The following is a 20,691-nucleotide window of genomic DNA, read 5'->3' as shown; positions in this document are numbered from 1 at the left end:
CAGCAGGCAGTTTTTAAGAACAAAGTGATGAAGTACAGGCCCAAAGCTCATGGTGGGGAAGAGCGCCTCACGAGAAGCTCCTGAAGTTTGAGATGTTGGGAGCAGAGGCTGAGGTTGTTTTTTCAGCAGCCCCAGTAGTGACTCAAGCAGGATGATGGTTTGGGGACAGGATTGTCTTGGGGTTCCCCTTTGGTCCTTTGTTTCTGAGAGTCCACACCAGATGATAGGTGGGAGATGGATGTAGGTATGCTCTGAGTTCTGTGCTGCGTTTCAGCAGAGCATGACCTCGACAGTGAACATTATGTTATGATATTAACAGATGACATTCATTTGCCTTTTGAAGACATAAAGCCCCCATGAATCTAGCACTGTCACTGGGAAAAACCTTGTGGGAGAAGATGTAACAAAAGCTTTTGTTTAATAACAGCTACTGAAGAGAGCTTCTGGGGAGGAAGATTAGAGAACAGGGAGCTTTCAGAAGAGGGGTAAAATACAGAACTTTGATGTTGATATGGATACTATTGATTTGGAAGGAATAAAGAACAAGCAGAAGAGAACAGCTGGAAACCACGGAATAGTAGGAGAGCATATCATGTTTTGAAAGAAAAACTTGGGCTTTGGAAGTGCTCTAATTGCAAGGAGAAACTGCAAGCTGAAAAGGTGTTGCCTACCCACTGGGCTGCGTAATACCATCAGTATTTCTTCTGGTGCACTGCAGTTGTGTTCTTCTGGGCAGTTTTTGATTCACGTCCCTGTGAATGCAGAGCAGGCATGGCAGCCTCTTTTCTGTCCACCCCTTGATGTGTTCTGCACCCACAATCCTCCAAAAAATCACAATCAGGTGGGAGGGTGAATTTGAAAGTCTTAATTCCTGAGGTTCCCAGATCCAGTTTTAAGATGCTGCTTTTTAACCGTAAAGCTTAGAAACTTCCCCTTCTTCCCTTAAGAAAGTTCCATTTTCATCAGATGAATCCAGGAGCTGGAGCTGAAATGCTGGAAGACCTGCCCAAAGCTGCTATTGGTCAGTTTTGCATCATATGCTCGAGCCAGGTGTAATTCCCATTGACAGTTCTCATAAGGAAGAAAAAATCTTTTTAAGCCTGCACGTTATCTGGGCCTTCTGGTGGATAGGAAACCGAGATAATTGCAATCTCAGGCATTTATTGACCAGTCCTTCAGAGTGTAAAATACTGATGGGTACATGGAAGTAATTGTGTAGGTTACTAATTATTTAGCAATTACTTTTGCGTGTGAATTGCAGGCTCTCAGAGGGACCCAGAGGGAGTGCTGTTTTGGCGGAGCCACAACTTCTAGGTTTTATTCCCATTTCTTCCCCAGCCTTCCAAGCGGCCATGGGAAAATCAGGTGGCTGCTCTGTGCTTCAGATTCCCAGCCTGGAGAATATAAAAACAACGCTTCCTTCTTTCTTCATTAATATTTCAGCAGATATCCTGTGCCTGCGGTCATCTCCTGTTAAAATAGGAGTGAGATGGTGGCACTGATGAGATTTCAGAGCTGGATGCAGCAGTGGCACCGTGCAGAGGCATTAGCATGGTGGCTGAATCTTGAATGGGGATGGCTGTGTCGCCAGGGTCTGGCAAGGCTGAATTAATGAATTCCTGCCCAGCACTTAGTGATCCTCAAAAGAAAAAGTGCTGCACTTTATAACATGTGAAGGGTTATTACATTATGGAGTATTATTGTCAAGGCATCATCTTTCATTCACAGGACAAGTGTTATGTGATTGCCAAGAGAAGTAATAAGTAATCTGCATTAGTCTCATGACTGAGATGTAATGGGGTGACTTGCTAACATTTTTAAAGTGTATAAAACTAGCTACTGTAGACAGGGTCTCTGATTGCGGTACTTAATGAGTGTAATAAATTACCTTAACAGTGTAGTTAGAATTTCAGCTGAAGTAGAGAGGTGTATTCAGCAACATGCTTCAAATCAAGATGCCCTTAGCCTAACATGCCTGATGTGCACACTCTCCTTGGGTTTCTCTGCAGCAGCATTGCTGCAGCAAAATGGCAGGATTTTCTTAGCTGTTCTGGTGCCTTCACAGCCTGTGGGTCTCGTCAACTTGGTCCACACTTGAAATGATTACCACGTCTGTGGTATGCAGAATGCAAGAGGAGCTAGTAGGGCTGGCAGATGCTGGGGATGCCCATGCTGCAGATCAACATGTTCCACTTAATAAGATAAGATCTGCTTATTAGTGTCTCTGTACTGCAGATTGACTCAATAATTCAATAAATGGCTCCTTTGGCACCGCATTTTGTAGGCAAAGGAGGTACACACACAAGTGTGCCTGTGACAGAGACAGCAAGTAAAGGTTAAATTCCATTATTTTTTTTTTTTTTCATTAAAGCAATCTCTATTTTGATAAAATAAATCAGGGAGCTGATTTCTCCTCTGACTACTTGGTAATGATCCAACAGAAGGAAGAGATACCATCCAAAGGGACCTGGACAGAGTTGAGAAGTGGGCTCACGTGAACCTAATGAGGTTCACCAAGGCCAAGTGCAAGGTGCTGCACGTGGGTCACAGCGGTATTCAGAATATTCACTCACAGACATCTGTGCACTGCAGAAAGATGCCTTGTCTGCCTTTGGCTTTTATGCTTCGCTTTCTTCTTTTTTAAACTGCTAGAAAGAAGGAAAAGGATGTTTTTGTCTGGGTGTGATTATCAGTATTAAACATGAGCACAGCTGTACTGAAGTGTCATCAGATAACAATGCTTCATTCTACAAATAGCTAAAGTCACAGCTGAGTAACTCTTCCTCTCTAAAAGCAAATATTCAGGTATCTAATAGAGTTTTAGACTGGCTTTGAATTTCCTATGGAATTTCTGCTTGGCTTCTATGTGCATTTGCAATGAGAAGTTTTCCAGTGTGAGCTCTTTCTGAAGTTATTCCTTGATAGTTTTGCTTTTCACTGCTTTTTAATACATCTTAAAACACAGACCTTGGGGTCAGAGGCTGTCCTGAAACACCTCTGACAAAATGAGCACAGTGCATGACATTTTCTTGATTCCTACAGCCTTGTACTGGATAGGCTGTGATCCAGCCTTTTCTCCTGTGTTCTCTGTGTATGCCATGCTCAACTTCATGTTCCCTGTGAATTTGTTTGCACGAATATAACAAATAATCTAATATAGCTGAGCTTGGAAGCACCCTGAGATGCCATGGTTGTCCCATGCCACCAGTATCTTTCTACATGTGTGTTATTATAATTATCTTTCCTTTGTTTTGGCTTGTTAGAAATGTACTATGCATTATAGGTGCTTGGATGTAGCTGTACATAAGCACTGTCAATAGCATGTGGCAACACCTGGTGATACACATGAAATATTAGAATAAGTGAGACTGACTTGATATGCAGGTGACTTTCTGCCATACTGTCATTGCCTATAGGGCCACTAACTGCAGTTTTTGTTAGATTTCAAGCATAAATTGAAATGTGCAAATGTAGCATTTTGACTAATTTAACAAAAAATCCGGACCTATCTTTCAGTTAACCTCACCGTTCGTAACTGAAAAAAAAAAATTGACAGAGAATCTGCTCGTTAAAGCAAATTGGATTTGCATATATTGTAGGCTAATTCCTCTGAGCTCTGTTCCGTTGTCTGTGCTTTGCTTCCGATCCAGATGCTGTATCTGTGGCCTCCTCCCGGTTGCCTGGATACTCTGAGTTTCCTTGAGGCAATTGCTAATCAATGTGCAGTTGCAGCTAGGTGAATTCTGCAGACAGCAGCCAGATCTGTCATCAGAATGGGGAAATCTGTAGCAGAATATGATCTGGGAAGAGAACAGACAAAACAGTGTAGCAGGAGCTCTGCTCCCAGGAATCCATTCATCCTGTGCTAATCAGACATGAGCACTCTTGGCTGTATTAAATGAGCAGAGGCCCTTCTGCTAAAATGAAGGGTCAATTGTTTTGGTTCTTGTAGAGTGTGGAGAACACGAGCTGCATCTCAGAAAAGAAAACAATTACATTAATAATTACATTTGAAGTCTTCACGTCAAGACCTTGCCTTAATTTTGGCGGTTATCTCCAGGTCTCTTTCCCCAAATATGCATTTGCATGAACACACTGTGCTGCAAACTGCTTTTTCAAACATGAGCTCTTAATGGAGTCCTTGTTACCGCAGAGATGTAACTTTGAAGATCAGACACATTCTCATGGACGCAGGGTCCACTGTGCTACACAGAAGCTTTTGAGTGTCTTGTTGGTTTTTTTGTTTGTTTGTTTTATAATTGCAAAATTATGCCTCACAGCAGGCATCAATAAAAGAACTCTGCTCTGCACTTTCCTCAGACAAATGCACTTGCAGTCCCAGGCCTCAATCTCTTTGCAACAAAAAAAATCAAAAGAAATTCTCCCTACAAAAAGATGATAGCTACAGCAAAACCAGCCCTGGAAGGCTCCAGCACCTGAAATGTAAGACTTCGGACTGCATTCTTCAGTTGGTGTTTTGCCATTGGGATTAATGCTTGCTTTTGCTCACAGCCCCTCTGCCTCCAGAGCTCCTGTCAGCTCTGCTGCTCACAGCCTCTGTGGTCTCATTTTGCCTCTCTGCAAGAAGAGACATCTGGCCTCATACCTGTGCAGTTTTAGTCCCTTCTAGATTGCATCTGCCATCTTATGCATCTCTCCCCATTCCATGAATGGACTCCTAATAACTATATGTGAATCAAATGGCAATTGACAGCAATTCTTAGGGGTTGGTTTCCCAGTTATTTTCATGTAAGCGTAGTAATTGATGTATTTTTATGAATTACATTTCAAATTCCAGGTCACTTAAACAACTTAGAATCATGGATGGATTTACTTCCCTTCAGGGGAATGTTTAATAATGGCGTATTGTTATTTTGAAATATAACACAAATTTTTCATTGCCACTAGCTTTCTAAAACTCAAATAAACAGAATAGCCCAAGTTCTCTGGACGGACAGCATTGCTTTAGTTTGTAACTGTGGGACAGGATAGATAGCTTTCATTGATTCCCATCTACGCTTGAGCTGGCAGAGGAAGAAGTGTTATGATGATGAGAACTTGTCTTATTGTTGTGATTAGCTGTAACCGAAGTCTAATTACTGTGTGTGATGCTGAAATGTGTAAGCTGCCGACACTTAGAGATAAGGAGATGAAAAGAAATCAACTCATTCCAAATAGCTATTATGTTTTCTTCATTATTATTGGTATTTCTGTGCGCTCTCCTGAGTGGTACTTTAGAATACATGGATTAACTCATGGTTTTGGCTGCAAGAGCTGCCATCAAACTCGAGTTGTGGTTAAATGTGTTTTAAGCACCAAAGGGCTGAATAAAATAAGGGTTAGTGAAAGGTGCTTGAGAAAGAACGCAGCTAATGGTATGTGCACCTGCTGAGTGAATGCATTATTAGCTATAATTGCAGTGACTGTAGGCAGGATCCCAATGAGAATGAGGAGTGGGCAGGTTCAGGAGCCTGCTTCCCTTAGCAGTCAGGCATGAGAAGGTTCCCAGGTGCTTCATAACTGGTGCTTCCACGGAACAACAGAGGTTTTCCTGTTGTCTTGCTGAAGAAGTCTTCCTCAGCTGGAAGCTGAGCTGCTCTTTGCAGCCTCGGGGCATCCTGTTAGAGGCACCCATATCTTGTTGGTTGCTGAGCACGCTGGAGAGTTCTGCTGGAACCACTGTGCTGAGTTCCCAGAATGGTTGGGGATCCTCAGGGCTGGCAGATGCTTGTGTATGCTCACGTACCATGCTGTTAATAATTAGAGCTGATTGGATATTCAGTACAAATTACACTGGCTATGGAGTTAGCCCCTTCTGTAGGCTTTCAAGTGGCTCACAAAACACTGTTAAAGCATATTTTTAAATATATGTTTTTTCTTATAAACACTGTCAGATTTAATTTGAGCAAACGATGTCAAGTCTGAGTGCTTAAAAACTCTTCCTGGGCTGTTCACTATCAGTTGCTAATGGTGCGTGTTTGGATTGCTGAGTCACAGGGTAAATATTTTCTCTTTATAATTTGTAGGAAGATAATTTTAAGCGCCAGCCCCTCCTAATTGTGTGTTTGCCCCCACGTCTGGGCCTGCGTGCTATGCCTTCACAACGAGCTGCTTAGCAAAGGAGAGATCTGACTGCATCCAGCAAACACAAGGGGAAGGATATTTCTATTCCCTCAATCTGTCAGATGGAAGCTGCCTTGCAGCTTCCCCTCGCAGTTTCTCCTTGTGAGTTGGGTGCTTTGCCACACCTGTCTGTCCCTGTGTGCATCTGAAGGAAGAGCTGTGTTGTCTTTTGGCTCAGGCTGAGTCTGCCTCCTGTGGAGGAAAAAGAAAAGTTCAGTCCCCGTGGCTGCATTTCCTACATTCTGCAAAACGAAACCCACGCATGCATAGCCACACTCCATTTCATATTCGTATTTACTCTTGATGTATTTGTGGGGGTCCTCTAAGACAGCATGCAGTTTATGTAGAAAATAATTCTTCTCTAATAGTGGTACCAACTAACCACGGCTGGTTTGGAAAGGACTGTAGGTAAATTGGAACCACTTGGAAGACACCTGTTTTGCTCCTGGGAAACAGCTCTCCATGAGCTCTTCGTAAGCTCAGCCTTGCTTGTTGGTGGAGGAACTGAAAATGAGCAAACTCAAAGATACGTATCTGTGTTTGAAGGAATGATGGTAACATCTGTGCTTGGGTTTGTCCAGAAGAAGTAAAAATGCACGTTAGCAACATCCACAGAGCCCCTTCATTTGGTCTGTTGCATCCATTGCAAAATCTGGATCTGTGGCTTAGCAGTTAACATCCTTGTAAAACACATCTACTTTTTGAAAAGAGCAGAAGCAAACAGAAAGTAGCAGCATCTGTCTGGAGAAATGCTGAAGAGGACAGGAGGAGAGCAGGGCAGTTAGTTTTTTTCTTCCCACCTACTTTTGTATTTTTCCTTTTGTACTCTCTTTCCCCCATTCCTCCTCTTTCTGCAGAAAACAGTTCTGCAGTATGTAGAGCATAAGAATCATTTCTCTAGCAGAGGCTGCAACCTGCTTTAGGAGCCTCCATCCCCATTAGAGACTTTCCAGAAGAAGTAATTTCCTTCTCCCTATAAATTATGCATCAGTGTACATTTAGGATTCTGAAATGACGAACAGAAGATGAAAGCATTGCGGAGCATCGCTGCTCCCATGGAGCTGAATCCATGACATTGTGTACAGGCTCGAGCACACCTTGTTAAGACAAACCTGCACGTGTTGCTGTCCTGGTACTCAGGCTGTGCGAGCACAGAGCGGATTCAGTGGTGCCCACAGTGTTGGCTTTTGTAACAAAAGCATGAACACATGTGTATGAATGTAAATAAAAGAATCTTTCTTAGCACTGGTGAGATTTTAAAGTGCCCTTGCATCACGTGCATTTGGCATGTGGTTTCCTTCCAGTGTAATAGGGGGAATAAAAGGGGTTTAGTAGTTTTGGAGACTGGATGTTAAATATATAATTATGTACTGGAAAATGGAAAAATATTTGTGTTACGTGTAGCCTATGGAGATAGATGAGGAATGTAATCAAATGTACCTCTGTGATTACAGGAGAATCTTGTGATGCTGCAGAAGTGGGAGCTGTACCGATGCACCCTCTCATGGGTCCATACACAGCTAGGGAGAATATTTGAGCCCACCTCTGATTTCCAAAAAGAAATTATTGAAAGGGTAATTGGATGTAAACTGTTCACAGAACTCTGCGTGAAAGGTATCTGTTGGGCAGAGAAGCAGAGCCTGGCGCTGGAGCCTGAGCTGTGGGAACTGCTTCCAGTCCTGAGCTTCCCTGGGGATTTCAGAGCACGTCGAGCACTGGGTTGAAGTGAACCCGTGCCAAATCTCCACGTGTTTCCTGTGCCGGCGCACCTGAGTGCATTCCGTGCTTCTTCCACCGTCACTTCAGGGGACACCAAAGTATCCCAGGCGCCTTGCAGCTCTCACGTCACCCCCTGGAGGAGATGCCAGGGGCCGTGCTGGCACAGTGCCACTGTGTCTTTGTCCATCCCAGCTCTGCCTCAAGGTCTGCTTGTTCACTTCTACCCAGGCTGACCCAACTGCTGAGCTTCCTCTTTGGAGGAAGCAGTGCCACGTGGTGCCTCTTCTTTTCTCTCCTTTGACAAAGTTTTTCCTTTAGAGAGAGAACGGTTTCTGCTTTTAAACACAGCATCCACTCTAAAAGAACCTGCGTGTTAAAGCAGGCCATCGAGCCTTTCATCACTTCGCTGGGTGATAGCAGTCATGAATTTTTTATTTTCTGCAGGGCTCACTCCAGATCTGCCACAGCATTGTGTGGGTGCACACATGTAAAAAGGCTACTAATTGAAATTCAGCTGTAATGAGATGAAGTTTGGTATTCACTACGGCTGCCTTTTGTTTTAGCCCTTGTACGCTCAGTGCACCTAAACAATGGGACCATTGCTTTTGCTTTTAGAACTAACAAGAGTAGCTTAAAAGGCAAAAATATGTCCGTGTCTTCTCTAGAGGTGAAATATGCCCCTCAAAAAAATGGGAACGCTGTGTTAGTTTATGTATTTATTTACATACAAGTGGGGAAAGACAGAGATTTTGATGGAATTGAAAATAAAACAGAAATCTCACTGCTTTAAACTGCTCCCTTCTGAAGATGCAAATGTGTTTCTATTGCCTAGGTAACTATTATGGAACGCCCAAGCCTCCCAGCCAGCCCCTCAGTGGGAAAGTGACTTCCACCGATGCTCTGCAAAACCTGCAGTCTGGCTCCAAGCAGTCGACTCCAAAGCGAACCAAGTCTTACAATGATATGCAAAATGCTGGCATAGTGCACACAGAGAATGAGGAAGAGGATGATGCACCTGAAATGAGCAGTAGCTTCACAGGTAAATGGAAAATACCACAGTCTGACAGTTAGGATGCATGTGAAAGATTTTTGGAGGGGTTAATTTGTCTGTTCGTGGGTTTTGCTTCCTGGGAGGCATTTTATTTTGTAGCATTGCATTTTAAAGTCCTCCGATGTAGGAAACAGCTAGATTTTTAATCAGAATTCTTAAACAGTGAAGAATGATTGAGAATTTTATAAAAGATGTTCTATAGTAACGTGCAGATTCGTCATTAAGGACACATTCATATTTCTTTCAGAAATTGTCTGTTGGGTGCAGACAGATTCTGCTTTCACTTACTCCAGTGTAGATTTCAATTATTCCATTGAGCCAAATGACAAGTTTAAGTACAGAAAGATGAAATGATGTCTGGTAGAAATTAAAGGTAACATTTGTAAATCCCTTTATGCTCTGAGTTAATCATTCTGGCAAATGCAGAGATTTTTTCTTAAAAAGAATCGTGTAATTACTTCTGATGTCAAGGAACATGCCATCATTTTGAACTTCGCTTTGTGGACAGTCAGCTTGAAATATAAGTCTCCCACTGGAAATCAGAAACTTTCTAAGTTGAAATGATCTTTAATACTACATGAGATACATTCGTCTTCATTGTGAATTAGCCCAGAACCTCAATTCTGTCTGTAGCTTTGTCAGCTCATTGTCAGTTCAATCTCAGCCAAGCTCAGAAAGTTCAAGGAAGAGCTTGACCTGTGGTTGAGTTCCAGTCATTAAAATCAATATGAAATAGTTCAGGCATGGCACATTTGAAACTAATTTTTGCTCCTTCTAAAATATATGACTGTCCTGTCCCCCTCCTTGCACTGGGAGATACTGCATGCAATTATGAGATCCTCTTCCCCATGGTCCCTTCCAGCAAACTGAGGGCTGCATGCTGTGGAAGTGAGGCCTCACATCCTGCTCAGTGCAGATCTTCATGCCGCTCTGGTTATCCTCAAGCATTGGCTGAAAGATCACTAGAAACTTTCGTAATATAAAATCGCACATCTCTGTAGAGCTTGAGAAGGATTTAGGCCAAAATGTAGTTTTGGTCTTTCTCGTGTCAAGTGGTTTTGAGTGTTGTGCTCTGCTGGGATGTTACCCTTTGCATTTTTCCAACTGCTAGCTGGCCTCATCCTTCCCAGGCTACGAATCCCTGCCTCTGCCTTCCAGCTCCTTTATGAAGTTTTTTCACCTGAGGGTGATTTTTCACGGGTTGTGAGGTCGCAGTGAGCTCGAATCCTATTGCAGGACCTGTTTTTAGGAGTGAGAGATGCTATTTGCCTTCCTTTCCACTCATCTCAGCACTTTGCCCCTGAATTGGCTGTGTAGCATCATTTATTTCCCTCGTTTTGTTTCAACAAGATGAAATACTGGAAGATGCAACTCATTTGTCACAACATTCTCACACCCTGGCCCCTTGCCTCCATGAAATGGGCACAGAATCAAGAAAAGAGAGATATTCCTCCTATACCAAAGTGATTCCTTATGCTCGTTTCACGTGTAAGTGTGCTAGTCATATTAAAATGCTCCCTCTTCCTTAGCAGACCTCGCAGTGACTTGTGTTTTTCAGGCTGTGGCATGTTTACACTCACAGTCTTAAGCTGGCGATGATTCATTCATGCCTTTTTATCTTGTCAGCTTCTACCTAAAAATATCAAACAGCGGGAAGGCTAGAAAGCAAGCATCTGAGAGTGCTGCTGTAGTCTAGATCTTTTTCTTCCATCTTCTTCCAGCTTATTATTTTCAGTATCTCGTCTTACTGTGAAGGCAGCATGCATGGTTGAAAAAGTATAGGAGCTGCCATTAGTGGGCATCCCAAAAAATTGGGCTTGGGGGAGTCTGTAATTAGCTGTAATTAGGAATAGAGGGGATGACCAGCATTGCTTCGTGTATGTAGCTCAAAACGGCATGAATATAAGAGTGAACAGTATTTCTATAAAGGGAGAAGAGACGAATACATCATAAAATACCTCTTAGTGACTATGGTAGGATATAGTGTAGGTCTGTGTAGTAGAGCTCTCTAGATAGCTCAGACAGGCACTTATGAACATGTGGACACGTGGTGCAGTGCTGACATTCATTTTAATTTTAATAATTAAAAAACAAACACTGCTAGAGAAGTTCACCATTGGCTTGTTGACTTTGAGCTTCTGGCTGGCATGTAAAGCATCTCTCTTTTTGATCATTCTTCAGATAGGAAATGTTATTCTCCTAATCCTCAATATGGAAAATGTGTTTAATCTACAGCAGAGTCTGGTGACCAAGACGAGCATCACACGCATATCGTCAGAGAGACAGCCCCACCGTCTGCGATTGATAGCCACACCAATCTTCCCACCACGGAACCATCTCAGAGCCTCCCTCAATACCTACCTCCTTCTGCCGAGGATAACCTAGGTCCTCTGCCAGAAAACTGGGAGATGGCCTACACCGAGAACGGAGAAGTCTATTTTATAGAGTAAACCTCATTCTTGTTCTGATTCCATCTCTCTCCCCCTCTGTGGGCACAAGTAAACCTCTGTGGATGCACTGTGTGTGTGTGTATGAAATATTTAGCGTCTGTGTTATGCTGCAGAGCTAAAAGTTCTTTACTGCTTGTGAAGGGCTTTTGCGTTTCCTGATTAGATTAACATCCAGATGACTCCCAAGTTCAAAGACAGGGGAATTCCTCCGCTCCCACACAGAGCCAGGCTATGGGCTTTGTGCATTGTCGAAAGAGCCGAACGTGTTAACATGCTGCAGTGGTTTGCAGAAGGCATAGTTCTGTGCAAAGCAGGCACAGTAAATTCAGGAAAGCAAAAAGCACCTGGTGTTGTACAGGCTTTGCCTAAAAGCTCTGCGCTGTCAGCAGCTTTATGATGATATTGATTTTTTCTTCATGCCATAAATAATAGTCTCTAATTATACTTGTCTAGATTTATTGAGATAGGAGTAACTTATAAAACAGGACCTGTTGTGGAGCTGAGCTAGATTAAAATTCAATTAGCTTATGAAAGTCGAGGCCTTAGCTGTGCAAGCAGAGGGAGGGATGAGGAATTGATTTGAGCTTTGGGAGAAGCCAAGGAGAGGTTTGTCACTGCAGGTTTTCTGTTGGCTACAGGGGCAGGGGAGCACATTAGAGAAGAGTGCCAGAATGCTGGAGAAACTGGGGGAATTTTGAGCATCCTAGCATGGAAACAACTCAAATAATTTGTTAGACCTTTTGTAGGAGACCAATAGACATGGTGGAAAAATATAGTCTGCTTCCACACCTTGCTGTCTGATGGGAAAATCTGGAAGAACACCAACTGCTGCCTTCCCTGCAGTGCAGATTTTGAGTACAGATTTTTGGGTACAGATGCATGGGGTGATTGTGTGCAGGAGCACGTTGTTGTGGTTGCCTTTGAGTATCAAGTCAGGGTGCAGAAGGGAGCAGTATGGGAACATCCAAGATGTGTTCACACCACCAGCACGGGTCCAGGGGGCTGGAGCTGTGTGCTGGAAAACTGACCCTGCTGGCTTGTAACTGAAGTGATTTGTCCTCAAAATACGTTGAAGAGGTGCGCTGGTTGGATTTTCGTTACATGTGTATCCCAATCCTTGTTACCCTATATGTAGATCAGACCGTGTTGCAGGTCTGACGCAATCCTGTCCCACGAAAGGTGTTCAGCTAAATTCTCTATGCCTCAAACAGCACAGTTGTGAGTCTTGGGTTGCTGAATGCAAAGTTGGAGGAAATATGTAAATATTCACTTGCTCTCCTCCCACAGCCCTTTTTCTCAGCTACGTCACAGACTTTCCTATTTATAAGTTGGCAGGACCCCTCTGCTTTATTGTTTTTAATTTGCTCGACTTGCTGAATTTCTGCCATTCAGTTTTCTAGCTGGAGATTCATTGCTCTGAAGCATACAAAAGGTTTAAAAAACACTTTGCTCATCCTGCCTTGGGCAGCAGAATGTGTAAAGCAGTGACTTTTAGTAGACTTGTAGAATTATTATGGTTGGAAAAGACCGCTAAGATCAACAAGTCCAACCCCACCCATGGCCACTGACCGCATGCCTCAGTGCCACATCTCCAGTTATTGAACACTTCCCGGGACAGTGACCCCATCATCTCCCAGAGCAGCCTGCTCCAATGCCTCACCACTCTTTCTGAGAAAATTTTCCTAATATCCAACTGTTCAGATCCTAGGAGCAGGGCAGTCACATGTCCTAGCAATAAATACAAGTTTGCTGGTCAGGTGTTAGTTCCTCGAGGATCACAGCCCTCGTTATGGCATTTCCTACAGCACGAGGCTGTTGTGAAGCTGAAGTTTAGCTTGTAAACCTCTCCGAGACCTTGAAGGAGAATAGTTTTACTACAGTATTGAAGCTCAAACTCAGCAGTGAAGACTAAGCCAGACAAATAGCACTTCAGGGACTGGAGGGTTATTTTTGCAGGTCAGGTCTGTGACGACATCAGGCTGTGGCATTATATTACGAGCTTGTCTCCATGTGTAAATGAAATGATGGGAGAAGATAATTTTTAGACAACAACTTGTAAGGTTGTTCACACTGCAGCCTTCGCCACCAGGACTGGCACTGCCAGGCTGCTGGGGGATTGGCAGGAAGGAAGAGTTGAAAGCAAAGCCGTTCTGCTTCCATCCAAGGCTTCCACAGAACATTTCTGTTGGTGTAATTAGAAGTTGTCACTGGAAGTTTTGCTTTTGACTAATGTGAGAGCCAAATCCAAACAAACTTCTGCAGTGAGAAAGGTCACTGTGTGTTTTATGAGGGAAGGGAAATTTATGTATTTTCATCAAGAGGCAAATGGCTCTGAGACAGCTCCTAGAATTAAGAAACAAATCACTAAAGCCAAAAGTTGAGAAATTCATATTACAATATTGTAGCTTTCATATGCCTCCTGCCAGTCAGGAACACTGATTTTCACAGTTCAGCTTTCTGTTTTTCACCTTTGTTTTTACAATGCCACGATTCCCATGGTTTGGTGGGCTAGCTTGCAGAATAGCAAATTGCAGTGCTGTTTCTACTGAGACAAAAGTATGCCTTCAGGTCTACTGAATAATACAGAGGATATATATTTTTCTGTCGCTGATACTTCAGCTCTGGTTTATTAACAAAGGTCAAATTTCCATTTTTTGTTTCCAGCCATAATACAAAAACAACATCTTGGCTAGATCCACGGTGCCTGAGCAAACAGCAGAAGCCTCTAGAAGAATGTGAAGATGATGGTAAGAGACTGAAAATAGCTAAATGATAACGCGTTTGGTCCGTTGGCTTTCTCTTTCCTTTCCAATAACCTGTGTTCAGAAATATGTAAAAATAATGTTTATGAGTAAGTGCATAGAGGTGATGCTCATTACGTTGTAAAATCACTGTCTGTGTGTGTAAGCCATCAGGAAGGCTGATTGTTTAATGAAAGTCAGCAAGAGGTGGTAGAAGGACGAGGCTCTGTTTTTGCAGAGGCTTTCCAGTATACACTGTAGGTCCCCATGTAGCAGGAGCACATCAGGGCCTCAGTGGGCTCTGTTGTGTTACCCTGCTTTACTTGAATTGTGTTTGGGGAGAAATAACTCAATTGCTTCACTTTTAATGTTAAAGTCTGCAGGTGCACTTGGTGTTAGGATTACTGAAAGCAAATTCTCCTAATGGTACATTTTTGCCACTGATAATCTGCACCAATGTAATTTTGTATTCCTTGAGATGTTGGAAATGCAAGCCACTGTCCAGTTTAGAGCAGCCAAAGGCAGGGCAGCTAATGGAGGCTCTTTCCCTGTGCTGAAAGAAAAGGGACTAATGACAAAAATAACTTAAACATTTGGGAAAACTTTTCAGTGGAAACTTTTGTCTACAGACCAGAAAAGGTGTTGGTATCGTAGTGAATAATTTTGGCTAACACAGTGCTATCATGGTGGACAGATAATAAAAGCGGAGGGGTTCACCTTATCCGTGTTGGTGCTGTCCTTGTGAAATTAATTTTTGCAATGTGATTAACCTCCTATTGGTATGAGTCAGCTCATTGGCAGTTACGATTTTCATAGAATCGTTAAGGTTGGAAAGACCACTAAGATCATCTAGTCCGACCACCGTTTTATTTTGGGAAAGGATCATCTTTTCCATTTGACCTTTTTTACTGGTAGGTGCAAATTCCCATTCCTGTTTTTGCAACGTGCAGTTTTTCAGACCTCCCCTTCCTCTCACGTGTGAGGTTTGCAGGACGTGAGGAGCCGTCTGTGCACCAACTGCTCCCACTGAGCAGAGCCATCGGCTGTCAGGAGGAGCTGCGCCAATGAAGGCCTTTTTCTGGGCCTAAAAATGAATGTGTCAGTGGGTGATCAGAACTGGAGCAAAATTAAATCATAGCATACGCAGGCAGAGCTCCCTCCTCCTTGCAATTGAGCACTGCTGGCAGTTTAAAGAGGAGGTTGCAAAGACTCAGCGCAAGGTTTATCCTTTCTGAGGGCAGTTTCCCCGGAGCACAGCTTCTGTCCTGGCAGTTCAGCCACCATCCCAGTAGCCCTGATAACACCACACGACACTTCTCCTTGCAGAGGGGAAAGCCTTCTAGACCTCTTGTCCTCTTTGCAATTACAAGGCAAGCACTGGGATGATTTATTTAATTGGGACTGGAAGCATACAGCTGTGTAATTTTTTTTTTTTATTTAGTTCATAATTTTACAGAGTAGCAACATTTTTGATTATCATGTCCTTAAAATTAAGAAGTTTCATCGTCCCATGTGCCCCTCCACTTCATTCACCAAGTTGCTCATTAATGAGCATTTTTAATATTCAGTAATTAGACGAGTTGCTTCATAGTGCAGCAGTGCACTGCAGTGTTTTGCCTGGCTGCTCTGATCTTGCTTCACACATAAGAATAATTATACGTCACAGCACTAAGAACAGAGAAAATTATTTTTACTGCGTCTTGGAAATTGGATGTTTTTTGGTGAGGGTTGTGTTGGGATCCCACTGAAGCCATGGGACTCTAGGTCCATTTTTTGTGTGTGTAGTGTGTGTGTACATGTGAGTTTCGGGCTCGATCCCATCCTGTTTGTGGACTTTGTGCCTGTTGGATGTTCTTTCCGGCCTGTCGGGTGTTATTTCTCTGTGAGGTGTGTCCCTGACAAGTTGCTGGTAGTTTTGAGTTGTTTAGGATATCATAGTTCATATTTCATGTTAATGTTCCTGAACAGGTGTTTTGGTAGAACCTATTGCAGATCATGAAAGTGTTTTCTAGGTATCCAAATTTTCAAAAGCAGTACTCTGACACTACACCTTCTGTTTGCTTCTATCATTCACTTATATGGCTTATGCTTTACCATATTAGGTCCACGATTGTTTTTACCATCTTTGTTCTGGTTTTGTCATCATCCTTCATTTTCTGACTGCATTATTATTATTTATAGGCTAAGCAATACTTTAATCATCTGTGTCACTGTTAACTTATGAATATGGAGCAGATAATGATAAATGGAGCAAGAGCGAATATTGATGGCTTTGTGTGTTTGAAAAACTATATGATCTTTGTCGCAGGTGCCTCTAAAACTGTAGAATTCCTGTCTATGCCTTTACCAGTGCCTCTGGACTTTGGTGTGGGCCTGTGGCTCCAGTTAAATGAGTCATGAGTTGCTTCACATCCATCTTAAATCATCTGAATAGGTACAGTGAAGTCAGTCAGACCTTTCATGCACACAAATTTAGGTCTGTTCTTGAGAACCTTGCTACATTAGTTCTTATTTAGAGGCAAGGTTTTTCTCTCAGATTTCTTCATTGGCATTCAGATCTGGCCTGAACAAACGCCTGATAGATCCATATGTCTGCAGAATGGATTACAAAGGTCAGACTATGCAGATCTGAGGGAGAAGCTTCACTGAAGTGAGTATACAAACATGTTGCTTTGCCACATCAAACTGTGGCATGAAAGTAACCCATTGATACAGGTATTCCATTTTTTTTCATTGCGTACATGAAATCCATCAATATTCTGGTCACTAGATGGTGATAAATGGGAAGCTTGGGCTCAATCTATAGAAAATTAGTGCTGGTTCTGCTGTTTGCTGTAGGGAATTTCTTGCTTGGTGCTGGTATCTGAATTTTTCTTTTAATTTTTTCTATCTCATTTACTGCTCTTCCCTTGGAGAAGAAGGGGTACACACGGAGGAACTGGACAGTGAACTAGGTAAATCATCCATCTCTCGTTTTGATGTTTGACTTCAACTGCACTGTGTTAAGCCTTTAATTGCTTTCTCCTTTTTGTCATTTTGCATCTTTCGATTTTGCTCATTTCAACAAGCCTAATTTAGCGACAAAACTTCCCTAGCCAACAAAGGTATTGATCTTCCTTTGCTCTTACATAGATTTTCTTACTGATTCAAGAAGGGGTTTGAAGAAAGTTGGAGGGCCTTAATTGTGCAAGGTTTGTTAGAAGTTATTTCCCCCTGCAGAAGTTAGGGGCTTTTACATTGGTATCACTGGCTTCAGGGTGAGGCTTAAGGTTGCCAAAGTTGAAATCAAGTGGCTAAAGGTAAAAATATTTCCCAGACAAGAGAATTAAATTGTGGTTTAGGAAGTTTCAGTATTACACAGGATGCTTTTGCTGAGCTTGTGAATGAAGCAGCAGAGCATTTTGCCTCAGTAGATGATTTTATAAACAGGTGATTTTCGATGATGTGGTACACTTTTATTTGCTGCATTCTTTTCTGAAGAATGCTGTCTTGATATCTAATCTCAGCTGTGCTCGTTCTGTTTGTGCTGATGGTGGAGGTAGTTGTTACTTCTGTTCACCTACGCTCTAGTGCACTGAAAGGCACGAGATTGCATAGGGGCTTGTTTCCACTTGGTATATTATTGCTTTAAAGATGACTGTGTTTACAGTTTATATTTGTGCTTACAGGAGGGCTGCATTACCAGAGAATTAAACTCCAGTGTCTGTAATTATTTGCAAGTTATTTTGCTTCCTGCTTTTGTGTGATTGATGGGGCATTGGCAGCCAGCAGCTTTTGAGTGACTTTTAACACTACACCAGGAGCTGTTCTCCTGGGTAATATACCTGGAATAGTGCATGAGGAGAAGGGTTGAAAAACAGATGCAGGAAAACTCATTAATTGATAAGCCTGGCTCCAGTTCTGCAGGCACTTCTGCACCCAAGTGTTTTGCTTGAATATCACGAGATGTTCCCTTTGTTGTGATGCAGCAAAGCTTTATTGAGATCACAGCCCATTGATACACTGCTGAGATTAGCAAATAACGCCATGAGAAGAGAGAGATGTTCAAATGGTTCAGCATTAGTGAGGGGGCATGAAAACATACAGCCTGTTCACTAAGTGCACTAGTGTTTAGTATAAACATGTTGTTGCCAGATAAATTGCTCTGCAGTGTATCTGCAGTTTGCTTTATGAATATGAGAAAATGGAAAGTGGAAGTATTTTTCAGAGAGATGGACTCAAGATGGAGTAATAGATCACTTCTTATGTTATCACCCTTCTGTTGTTAGGACGTCGCACTAAAGGACACAGAGATCTAGGCTTTGGAGTAGAATTGTTGTGTGGTTGGGCAGATCTTCCTGGACTCACCTTCATGGGGAGCAGCGTGAGCTGTGTATGCTGAATTCATCTCCAGCTCCTTTATGGTTGGGTACAACCCGAATCCCTGCTTTTGGAGTTGTGTTGTTGGAATCCATCCACTCATCCATTCCTTCTGTAGAACAGGGTACTAAACAAGAGCATCTCAGCAGGAGTCTGTGTATTTACCTCAGACTTAAAAGTGTAAAACAGGATATTTTTCTATTGAATTTACCTGCTAACAAATGCCTTGAGGCTGCAGAATGCTACATGCCAAATTAAAAACCACGTGACTCACTCAGACTCCTAATGGTGCAAAATGTATTTTTGAAGTCTTATGTTTATGAAAAATTCTAATACCCTGGGTCATCTTCAGTGCAGCAGAAGAGGTAGAGAAGGGAGATGAATTATTTAAAGCAGCTAAGAAGCTCGACTGTGCAACGTGGCTATGGAAAATAATGGTTTAGATTTCTATGGAGATAACTAACTGCTGTTAGATAAATTTCATAAGGCTTTTAGAAGTCTGAAAATGCATCTACATAATCAACAAGTAATGTGTTGAAAGCTGCAGTTTTTTGTACTGGTATTTCTGGTAATACAGAGATAGATTCTTTAAGTGGAATGTTGAAGAGATAGAAAACTGTCCAGTAGCCTGATGTGATTTTGGCACAAGAGCATTTTTGGCATTAAGAAAGCATTGAATTTCTGCTTTTCCATGGACATTCTTGAAAACAAAACAAAATTTAGCGTAAAAACCTGTTGTAAGTGTTGTATTCTTGTGTGTAAAAATCAAAAGCAATACTAAAAAATAAACATAACTGGGCAAGAAAAATGGTGGAAAACTCACTTTGAGGCATTTATACATTATGTCTCCCTTCCTATATTCACTTTTTTCCTCCTTGGCATTCTGCTTTCACCATGGGGCAAGTTAAGAATGAAATGGCAGCTACAGCTTGTGATGTCCCTGATTGCTTGCTAAGTTTTAATCTTGCTGTATTGAAATTCTTCAAGCTTGGCCCCAGAATTTGTTCACCAGAAAGGACTCCTTTGCAAACCAGAGAGTAGTCTTTGCAAAAAGACTTTGAAGACTTTCTGCTTTTTAACTTTTGTTTTCATGCAGTCTTCTTCCTTGTATAGTGTGGAGGAGTATCCGTTTCTGAAGCATTCATTTCAAATCAATCCTCTGATAAACTTATGTAGTATTTTTATACTCAAATCTTAGCACTGGCTTGCATTTAATTGCTTATGTCTCAAGGAATCCAAAGATGTTTAATCCAATGAGGATAAGACAGTGATAGGAATGAAAAACCTTCCTTCTGTCTGCAAATAAGGGAATGTGGAGCGAAAACCATGCAATCAATTTCATCTGATCTTCAGCCAACTCTGAACACAGACATAAACTTTGAGTAATTAGCCCATGTGTGTTTGTATAGATTCTGTTCATCTCCAGTCTGGAGATATTTCTGTCCTTATGGCAACATAGCTGAAGTCTATTAAAGCAGGATGAGGTAGTTACATTTATCCAAATTAACGGGCCATTGCTGATTGTGTTGGTTGAGCAATTGATACTGTTAATGAAAATAAATCTTTGCTAATAAATCTACTTGATAATAAATGAACACTGATTGTTCACTATCGGTCTTGTCAATTTAGTGTTAAATCTTGAGGAATTGTTTTGCACTGGATATTTGAATGTATATTATCTGACAGTGACTTTAAAAAAAGGTGAACATGCTGAGGCTGTGGGACAGGGAGCACAATTGCTCAGTCCATTGCATGGTGAAGCTTTCTTTTGAGTTGAGTTACAGCATTGTAGAACTGCACCACTGGATCCAGTGGTAATTTCACTACTCGCAGCCAATAGGAACATTGGGTTTAATTGAGTAGGACAAGGATCAGGCCCTTAAGTAATACTTGTAGCTTTAATAACCCTCAGTTGGATGCTGAAGTGATTTTATTATGTTCACTAATTATAGCTAAAGTAGTATATGCAGTCTAGAAAATCAACAGGAACAAAAGTGGGTACATTTCCAAACACTAATTTCATCTTCAGAACTGTTTTTTTGTTAATTATGCCAATTAAAAAAGGGAATCTCTGTTACATGTGATTATGGCAATATGTGCTTTTACATTAAGTGCTACGCAGTGAGATTACATCTGTGTGTGCCAGCCCCACATGGGTGGTTTCCATATGCTGGACGTTTACATTAAATTCCTTTTGTCCTGTTCCAAGATGTACATTTACTCTGGGCTGGGGGCTGAGCCACGCGAT

The 20,691-nt window shown here is 42.0% G+C and overlaps 1 protein-coding gene across 19 annotated transcripts in view; it reads left to right on the top strand.

Moving 5' to 3' along the window:
- The window catches only part of MAGI1 (membrane associated guanylate kinase, WW and PDZ domain containing 1), a 294,035-nt gene that overhangs the window by 215,135 nt on the left and 58,209 nt on the right, over positions 1–20,691 (top strand). For 16 of the 19 annotated variants that reach the window (XM_019620191.2, XM_019620192.2, XM_010718690.2 and 13 more), the window contains 4 exons: positions 8,675–8,881; positions 11,129–11,339; positions 14,008–14,090; positions 17,003–17,038. In XM_019620191.2, the coding sequence (XP_019475736.1) occupies positions 8,806–8,881; positions 11,129–11,339; positions 14,008–14,090; positions 17,003–17,038 (406 nt within the window). In that variant the 5' untranslated portion in view covers positions 8,675–8,805. The remainder of the gene's footprint in view (positions 1–8,674; positions 8,882–11,128; positions 11,340–14,007; positions 14,091–17,002; positions 17,039–20,691) is intronic. The other 3 variants (XM_010718682.3, XM_010718696.3, XM_010718687.3) reach the window with 1 other exon arrangement.

Source organism: Meleagris gallopavo, chromosome 14 (genome assembly GCF_000146605.3).
Source record: "Meleagris gallopavo isolate NT-WF06-2002-E0010 breed Aviagen turkey brand Nicholas breeding stock chromosome 14, Turkey_5.1, whole genome shotgun sequence".
Lineage (NCBI taxonomy): Eukaryota > Metazoa > Chordata > Aves > Galliformes > Phasianidae > Meleagris > Meleagris gallopavo.
This window is presented reverse-complemented; position numbering and strand designations above follow the sequence as displayed.